Source organism: Marmota marmota, unplaced genomic scaffold (assembly GCF_001458135.2).
Source record: "Marmota marmota marmota unplaced genomic scaffold, marMar, whole genome shotgun sequence".
Classification (NCBI taxonomy): Eukaryota; Metazoa; Chordata; class Mammalia; order Rodentia; family Sciuridae; genus Marmota; species Marmota marmota.
The window spans coordinates 13,084,381-13,093,858 of NW_026000222.1; the positions used below are offsets into that span (position 1 = coordinate 13,084,381).

Below are 9,478 nucleotides of genomic sequence, written 5' to 3' on the forward strand. Positions count from 1 at the left end.
CTTTTATTTATTTATTTATTGCTGAGGATCCAACCCAGTGCCTCATGCGTGTGAGGCAAGCGCTCAACCACTGAGTCACAACCCCAGCCCAACATCTCTTTTTGGTTAAAAAAAAAAAAAAAATCAGTGAGCCAGGAATAGTAAGGAACTCACTTAATCTAATAAAGGATATCTATAAAAACAAAACAAAACAAAACACACAAATGATAACACAAAGAAAATAACAAAACAAAACTTCAGTTAACATAATCTTTTTTTTTTTTTATATTTTTATTTTTTAGTTTTTCAGCGGACACAACATCTTTGTTTGTATGTGGTGCTGAGCATCGAACCCGGGCCACACGCATGCCAGGCGAGCGCGCTACCGCTTGAGCCACATCCCCAGCACAACATAATCTTTAAGAGTGAGATTTTGACTGCTTTCTTGAAAGTCTGAGGGAAAACCAGGATGGAAACTCCTGACTGCTATGAAAATTCTAGTTAGTACAACTAGGTGAGAAAAGAAACAAAACATAATTATTATAAAAAAACTAGAAGAGGTAAAAGAGTTATTTCCAGAAGACATAACTGTGGCTAAGATTTTTAGAATATTAATCAAACTATTAGATTTAATTAGTGAAGGTTGGGCACACACACCTGTCACCCCAGTGACTCAGGTGGCTGAGGCAGGAGGATTGAAAATTCAAAGCCAGGCTCAGCAATTTAGTGAGACCCTGTCTCAAGATAAAAAGGATGTAGCTCAGTGGAAAGTGCCCCTGGATTAAATCCCTGGTTCCAAAACCAAAAATGCTGGGAACAATTATCCTCAGTACAAAAAAAATATAGTTCTTCTTATTAGTAGCTATATGTATCTACACAATATGTTGCATTTTTATTTTTTCCCTCAAATAAAAAGTTTATTTACTATTTATTTCTTGAAATTTTTTTCTTGTGATAAAATGTATATAATACAAAATTCGAAATTTTAACAATAAAAAGCCATTCTTTTTATTATAATTGTTAACACATATTGATTTGAACCATTCTTAAGTGTACGATTCAGCAGCGTTCATTACATTAGCAATGTTACACAACTATCACCACTGTTTCCAAAATTTTTTCATCATCTCAAACAGAAACTCTGTAACTATTGAGCAATTAAAAAAAACCCCATTCCTCCCTCCCCCAGCTCCTGGCAGCTTCTACTTTCTGCCTCCATGAATTTGCCTATTTTAGACTTTAACATAAGTGGATCATATAACGTCTGTTCTTTTGTGTCTGGCTTGTTTCATGTAGCTTGTTTTCAAGGTTTATTCATGTTGTAGCATGTATCAACTTCATTTCTTTTTATAGGCGAATAATATTTTATTGCATGTATATACGACATTTTGTTTCTGCATTCTCCTGCTGTTGTATATACGACATTTTGTTTCTGCATTCTCCTGCTGTTTCCATCTTTTGGCTGTTGTGAAAGTGCTGCAGTGGTTTCCCATTGTGACATTTCCCTAATGACATTTTTTAATCAGGCCGAACATTTTCATGTGATTTCTTTCCATTTATGTATCTTTTTTGGAGAAAGTCTACTCATATTATTTGCCCATATTTTAATGAGGTTGTCTTTTTGTTATTGTTGTAGGAGTTCTTTGAATATTCTGGATATTAAACCTTCATCAGATAGATGATTTGCCAGTATTTTCTCCTATTCTGTAGATTGCCTTTTCACTTAAAAATTTTTTTTAGTTGTATATGGACTTAAGGGCTTTATTTGTTTTTATGTGATGCTAGGATCGAAGCCAGTGCTTCACATGTGTGAGGCAAGCGCTCTACTACTGAGCCATAACCCCAGCCCTGTCTTTTCACTTTCTTGATATTGTCTTTTGATGCACAAAAATTAATTCTGATGCACAGAAAGGATCAAAAAGACGGGAGGTAGAATGACTATAAAAGGAAATATTTTCTTTACAGCCACCATCTATGCTAGAAGTATCTACACAGGGTTTGAAACAACTCAAAGAAGGCCTTTTTAAGTGATGAAAATCCTCCAGAATAGAGACAGATTGGTGGTTCTGTGTCAATCAATACCATAGCTGAACTATCTTATGTGATTTCCTGCAAAGAGCAATCAGAGAATAAGACAAAACAGTTTACAGATTTCAGGTTGGAAAGATTTTAGCAACAGGAAGATGTTCACACAGGATGGGGAAACTGATTGTGAAAAGGAAATGCCTTCTTTACTGTTCCAGCTAAGCTAGGTTGGAGGAGAGTCCGTCAGGGGTTTGAAGTAACTCAAAGGTCTTTTTCTGTGTTGAAAATCCTCCAAAAATAGGCAGATTAGCAGGCCTCTCTTCCAGGCATTCTGCTCTGTTGCTGTTTTCTGGAAACACTTGGCAGGTACATGGGGACATAAAGTTGCCAGATTTCTTTAGGGTTGTAAAACAACACCACGGGAAAACCAAGCATGAAGCAAGAGCTCAACTCTTAACAGGGATATTGTTTGTGGTTTTGTTACTGGAAACTGCCGGTGACCTTAACAAGTCCTGTTATATAAACACAACTTTGGGTAAACACAGGAATTACAAATTAAGAAAGAGGTGGGGTGAGATTTTGAGGCATAAAAGGCTCAGCAGGTGCCCCACAGTACTGCACGTCCAGAGGCCAAGTCAAAGATGAGGTGAGTTTATAGCACCCGGCCCCCTTCTTTATTTTATCCTTCTTTATATGTATTAGTATAGAAGAAGCCTACAGGGGAGGTGCACAAATGTAACAAAGAAACAAGGCCAAGGGCTAAACTGTGGTGGATTAAAGGGCTTCCTGTATTAAGGCCTTTCCTTTTTTTTTTTTTGTATCCACAAAAGGCGGTTTTGTCTTTCTCAGGAGCCAGGATCTACTCTAAGGAGGATCTCCCTGTTCCTCCTCCTTTTCCTCCTCTTCTTCCTTCTCCTTCTTTTTCTTTTGCAGTACTGAGGCTTGAACCCAGGGTTGCTCTACCACTGAGCTATATCCTCAGCCCAGATGGTTTTTCTTGAAGTTACAGTTTTCCTCTTCACAAGGGATGCAGCAGCTTCTTGGCATTTTAACTATATTTACTAGCAATTTTTTAAAAAAATTAGACCAATAGCAACACATTTGAGTGACACAATTAAGGATTTAGATTTTATCAAAATAAGACTTTTTGAAATGTTAAAATGACAAGAAACTTAATATCACCAAATAATACCTGGATGATTGACATCTGCCAGCAAGATGGTTATGTGGTTATGTGGTAAGTGTGGCCTGTGTGCTAATGTCCATGGCCACGGTCATGTCTTCAGGAAGCCAGTTCTCTTTCAGGTAACCTCCTGGCATTCTGGAGTTTGATACCATTTCTTTTTTAAGTTTTTTTTTTTTTATGTGTGTGTGTGTGTGTGTGTGTGTGTGTGGTTGTGGTTAGTACTAGGAATAGAATTCAGGAGCACTTTACCACTGAGTTACATCCCCAGCCCTTTTTATTTTTTGAGACTAGGTCTTGCTAAATTGCTGAGGCTGGCCTTGAACTTATGATCCTCCTGCCTCAGTCTCCCAGTCACTGGGATTACAGATGTGCACTCGAGCTAATTATATACCATTTCTTAAAAGCAAATGATCATAAAAACAATTAATACAATCATATGTGGATTTTAAATTGCATATTTGGGCTGGGTACAGTGATGAGGGCTTGTAGTCCTAGTTACTCAGGAGGCTGAGGCAGGGGAATTGCTTGAGCCCTGGAGTTTGAGACCAACCTGGATTGATCCCATCTCAGGAAAAAAGCAGTAATATTTAAAAAGTCTTTTATTATAGAAATTTTTAAGAAGTAGAGAGGTTAGCATAATAAGCCCCATGTTCCCTTTCTTTAAGTCCACATTGTATTGGGAGCATCTTTGTAGCCTAATTTAGGGGTACCCAGTGGAGGTTCCTCTTGGCTGGAGAGCTCATATATTATTGCCAATTTAGTGTTTCCTGAAGGTGGCCATAAATTGAGGCTCCCTTAACTCTGTGCCTTCATATCTTGGTGGTTACTCTCTGAAGTGGACGTATTATTCCTAGCAGCATAGAACTTGCTGGAATCTGGGTGTGTTCAGAAGAGCTACTAAAGCATATATGTGGGTGGAAGAGCAACTTCTTGGTCCCGGCACTTCTATATATCTATTTTCTTTCCTGGGTGCTTGAGGGAGGGGTGTGTGTGTGTACGCGCTCTGTAAAGCAGGGGATCATTTTTGCATTCCTTCCTTCATCTCTCTGCAGCACCCTGGGAGCTCTGGTTGCTCTCCTGCTCTGCGGACAGCTTTTTGCTGCAGATTTTGGCAATGATGTCACAGATTTTACAGGTAGGTCTTTGGGTTTGGGCAGCAGTTGTGCATCCCCACCTCTGCTGTGGCCCACTCTGACCCACTGGATCTGCATTCTTGGAGAAGACCCAGTGGTGCCTTCTCATCCTATTGTGTCCTAGCAATGAGGGTAGATGCCCTTTATTATCTTCCAAAGGTTGGAAGGAGGTTGATATGCACAGCAGCTTCCTCTCTGACTTTTTATAGGTCTCTGGGAGCAATAATTGAATATTAACTTCCTTTACTGGTTTCCTTTTGTTTGCAGATGACAGCTGCCCGAAGCCGCCTAAGATTGCAAATGGCCATGTGAATCACATGGTTCGCTACCAGTGTAACACCTATTACAGACTGCGCACTGAAGGAGATGGTAAGACCTGGACAAGAGTCTCTGCCCAGCAAACACCCTAGCCCTGACATCCCCATAATGGCCAAAAAGTTCATCTGCACTTCCTGGACCCAGGAGATTTAGATCCTGAGTTAGTTTTTGTCACCAGTAGGTGGTTCTGTGAGCAAACTTTTCTCAGCCCCAGATTCTCTTTTGTTAAGTGGAGTCCAAGCCATGGAGCCTACCTATCTCAGAGTAAGCTCTCCATCTATGAAAGGAGATATAGTAAAAGAACAAATGACAATGACAATGGGTAACCCTTCCCATTGTAGGCAGCACTATATTCCTGGCACTTTCTAAGTGCTTCCTATCTATTTGGAGCACTTAGTTCTCACAGCACTGCTCTGAAGAGATACTGTTATTCTTATTTATCTGATGAGGAAACTGAAGCACAGAGAAAATGAATATCTTGCTCAAGTTCAGGTGGCCTTTGAGAGGTGGAGTCAGCTCTCCAGCCCCATCTCTATTTGTCCTATATCTTGTCATGAGCACAGTCTGTCCTGCTGGGGATGCCTGGAGCTCCCAGTGCTTGACTCCTCTCCTCCCTCCTCCTCTCTTCTCCTTTTACAGTCTTCTCTTTAAATACCTTCTCACCCTGCCTGAGGTCCAGAATCGCTCTCTCTCTGGGCTCATTTCTTTCCTTTTGTTTCAGGAGTATATACCTTAAACAGCGAGAAGCAGTGGATCAACAAAGACATTGGAGAGAAACTTCCTGAATGTGAAGCAGGTGGGTGCTGGGGTTAGGTCATGGGTAGGCAGCTAGGCTGAAATGTTGCAAAGCCACATCCCTTTTCTGTGGCTTCCTCTGAGCATACAGGAGCCAAGGCGAGGGATCAGGGAGAACCATAGCCAGTGGGGTCAAGACCTCTAAAGGAGCTTACTGAGCATCTTGTTTCTTTTGGGCTTGAAGGGCATTGTCTTTACTGCCCCTGGATTAGGAGACCCTATGCATATAGACAGCCTACCTAGAGAGCCTAGTTCAAAGGTAAAACGAGAAAGAACAAGTCAGGGAAGGTTGAGCAAAAGCTTAACCCATGGAGGTACAAAACAGAAGGCTGAAGATGAGCTGGGACTCCTGATTCCTTGCTTTCCCCCTTTCTTCTGGGAACAGAGGGTCTTGTCCACTTTCTGCCATCAGGGCTGTGGAACTGCTAATCTGCCTTGGATCAACTGCAGTGTCTATAAAATTTGCATTCCTGCCAGTGCTAACACACAGCCCTTGCTAGTCAGGAAGAAGGAATTAGATAGCATCCAGCCCTTTTAAGAATTTCAGGGAATTGTGAAAATTCCTTTGTGGTGACAAAATTATTTAAATATTCAAATAGTTTATCAGCTGGGGTTTAAAAACCTTAGTTCTACTTACTTCTTTTTTGTTGGAAAAGCAGGGACTAAAACTCTACTTTGTGATGTACAGAATGAAAAAACATTATTTTAAACTGTGAACATTGGCAGTGAGGTGAGCAGATGGTAATAGCAAAGCATTTGAGCATTTCTAATTTTGAAAAGGGTAGACAGTAAGAACATCAGTGCTTTTACTTGTCTTTCCTGGCCTGGGAGACTTTCACATGCCTGCTCTTGAGTTTCTTGCTCTCCTTGACAGTGTGTGGAAAGCCTAAGAATCCGGTGGATCAGGTGCAGCGCATCATTGGCGGATCTCTGGATGCCAAAGGCAGCTTTCCCTGGCAGGCTAAGATGATCTCGCGCCATGGTCTCACCACAGGGGCCACGCTGATCAATGAACAATGGCTGTTGACCACGGCCAAAAATCTCTTCCTGAATCACACAGAGAATGCAACAGCAGAGGACATTGCTCCTACTTTAAAACTCTTTGTGGGGAGAAGGCAGATGGTGGAGATTGAGAAGGTGGTTCTCCACCCTAACTACTCCATGATAGATATTGGGCTCATCAAACTCAAACAGAAGGTGCCTGTGAATGAGAGAGTGATGCCCATTTGCCTACCTTCCAAGGATTATGCGGAAGTGGGGCGTGTGGGTTATGTGTCTGGCTGGGGGCGAAATGTCAACTTTAATTTTACGGAGCACCTCAAGTATGTCATGCTGCCCGTGGCTGACCAATCCAACTGTGTGCTGCACTATGAGGGCAGTACAGTGCCTGAAAAGAAGACCCCAAAGAGCCCTGTGGGGGTGCAGCCCATCCTGAATGAGCACACCTTCTGTGCTGGCATGTCCAAGTACCAGGAAGACACCTGTTATGGTGATGCTGGCAGCGCCTTTGTCATTCATGACCTGGAGGATGACACCTGGTATGCCGCTGGGATCCTGAGCTTTGATAAGAGCTGCACTGTGGCCGAGTACGGTGTCTACGTGAAGGTGCCTTCCATCCTGGACTGGGTTCGGAAAACCATAGCCGACGAATAATACAAGCTGGCTGAAGTCTACTCAGAGGGGTGGTCTGAAGCCCTTGCCTGACAGTGAGATTTCATCCTGAAAGAGGGAAAGGTAGATGGGACAGGACACCATCTGAAACTGATAGGCCCTAGCCCTGAACTGATGAGTCAATTAATAAAGAACTTGCTTATGATTAATTTTGGTGCTGTTTCTAGTCTGGGCCTTTTTTATTCTTTCATTTATGGTACTGGGGAGACAAGTGGCATAGAGTTTACCGGAAGTATGTCAGAAAACACTCCAAGCTGCCTGGAAATTCCCAACATGATACAAATTGGTTCATTTTTGGGGAACTGTGCATTGATTGAATGCCTACTGAATGCCCGATCTCAGAGAGATAACTCTTATCCTTGTTTTACAGATGAGGAAATACAGACTCACTTTGCTTAAGTTTCCACAGCTATTAAAAATGGAAGCTAAACCAGAACCTAGGTCTATTTAAATACAAACTGTGAGTTCTCTTTAACTGTATCCTGTTGCCTCTTTGAAGTGGATTAGGAGAAAGGGCACAGGAGTTATGGTTTAGATAATCGTCCCTCCAAAGCCTAGGACTTGTAAGGCATGGTCTCCAGCCTGTGGCACTACTGGGAGGTCGTGGAGCCTTTGAGAGGACTTATGGGAGGAAGTTAGGTCAATGGAGGTGTGCCTTTAAAGGGGACTATGGGACTCTGGTCTTCTGCTCTTCCTCTTTGCTTTCTGGATGTCATGAGGTGAGCTGTTTTTTGCTCTATCACGTGCTCCCCTTCACGATGTGCTGCCTCACCACAGGTCCCAAGCAACAGGGCCAACTCTGAAACTCTGACCCAGAACAAAACTTTCCTTTTCTAAAGCTGATTATCTTAGGTATTTTGTCACAGTGAGGGAAACTGATACAAGCTAAAGTGGGATGAAAAGAACGTGTTCTGACCCAGACAATACTTTTACTGTTGTGTTTCAACTTTCCAGGGCTCCAGAAAACAAAACAAGGAGATATAAAGGAGGATCTCTGATTTGCTGGGTCTAAATCACAGCTCGGGCATAAACCTGCTAAATGCTTTAAGCTCTCTGGCCATTATCAGATCCCTGGTCTCTTCCACAGGGACTTAACAGAGGATCTCCAAAGTCTCTACCAGCTGCAATGCTCTGGGACTCTGTAAAAAGTTAGGAGTCTCTTCCACAGTAGGAGGAGATGTTTGTCAACCTGAAACCCATCCTCTACCAGGAGTCAAATGCAAGCTGTGTGATCTTCCATTTCACAAAGATAAGGGGCTTGCTCCTAAGGGTCTCACAGGTGAAAGGTGAACAGGAGGCTTTTTTCTCTGAATCCTTTCTTGCTCTAAGCCTTTAGTACACTGACCCTTCACCAATTCACCTTCTTATCATCTTAACATATAGCCTCTCCTTCTCATAGTATGAAAGGTCACTGATGTCACTATTCGTTCACCAGGATCTGGCCTTCACTGTAAAGTTCTCTTTACATGCATCTCCCAGATCCATTAGTATATTTCGACAGGTGGACTAGTGGACTAATGAAAATGTGGAAGAAATAAGACAGAAACTGAAAATGACACAGTTAAATGCTTACAAAACGCTTCTCAGAATGCAGTCACTTATACCCTTTTCTTTCTTTTTTTATATTTATTTTTTAGTTGTAATTGGACATAATACCTTTATTTATTTATTTTTATGTGGTACTGAGAATCGAACCCAGGGCCTCACATGTTCTAGGCAAGCACTTTACCACTGAGCCACAAGCCCAGCCCCTCTTTTTTTTTTAACCTTTATTTATTTTTATGTGGTGCTGAGGATCAAACTCAGGGCCTCATATGCGCTAGGCAAGTACTCTACCGCTGAGCCACAACCCCCGCCCCTCATTTATACCTTTTTCTTTCGAAAGTATCTTCAGCACTAAGTTTTCTGGGAGAAGAAACCATCCCAGTTCCCTAAAGAATTATCTGGTTGTATTAAATGGCTTCTGATCACTCCTCAGAGGAAAATAATGATGAGAAAGACAAGAAAATCACTTATGTTCTCTGCCTTCCTAACAGCACCTCCTGCTGTCTGGGCCTCGTTCTTGGTTCCAGAACAGAGTCTGAGCTCTCTCTGCTGCCTCCATCCTTGGGCCTTTTCCCTTGGGTCCCTCCCCTTTCTGCATAAGGTCTCTTACTCTCTCTCTTAAGACTCAGACATTGCCTCCTCTCAGAACTTATATTTATGCAGCAGCTAGTATCAGATGGGGCACCCAGAATGTACTCAAAAAGTACTTGTAGAATAGAAAGAATTAAGATAGGATAAAAAAATAAAAATCAGGACTTCAGAGAAGATTCCCTGAAGTGCTCAATGAGATGATATAATTTTAGCATGCAAGTTCTGAGTTTTGGGT

General features: G+C 41.9%; 1 protein-coding gene across 1 annotated transcript; it reads left to right on the plus strand.

The window, feature by feature from the left end:
• The first annotated feature begins 2,523 nt into the window (after window positions 1–2,523).
• LOC107150933 (haptoglobin-like) lies at window positions 2,524–7,256 on the plus strand. Its single transcript, XM_015496132.2, has 5 exons — window positions 2,524–2,650; window positions 4,243–4,325; window positions 4,591–4,692; window positions 5,363–5,437; window positions 6,311–7,256. Exons 1-5 carry the CDS (start codon window positions 2,646–2,648, stop codon window positions 7,087–7,089), a joined length of 1,044 nt encoding a protein of 347 aa, XP_015351618.1. The 5' UTR covers window positions 2,524–2,645; the 3' UTR covers window positions 7,090–7,256.
• Window positions 7,257–9,478: the final 2,222 nt, after the last annotated feature.

Bases quoted from the DNA above. Each gene is read 5' to 3' on its own strand.
- LOC107150933 (XM_015496132.2), top strand. The intron at 4,326-4,590 runs GTAGGTCTTTGG...TTTTGTTTGCAG, and splicing joins TGATGTCACAGATTTTACAG to ATGACAGCTGCCCGAAGCCG. The intron at 4,693-5,362 runs GTAAGACCTGGA...CTTTTGTTTCAG, and splicing joins ACTGCGCACTGAAGGAGATG to GAGTATATACCTTAAACAGC.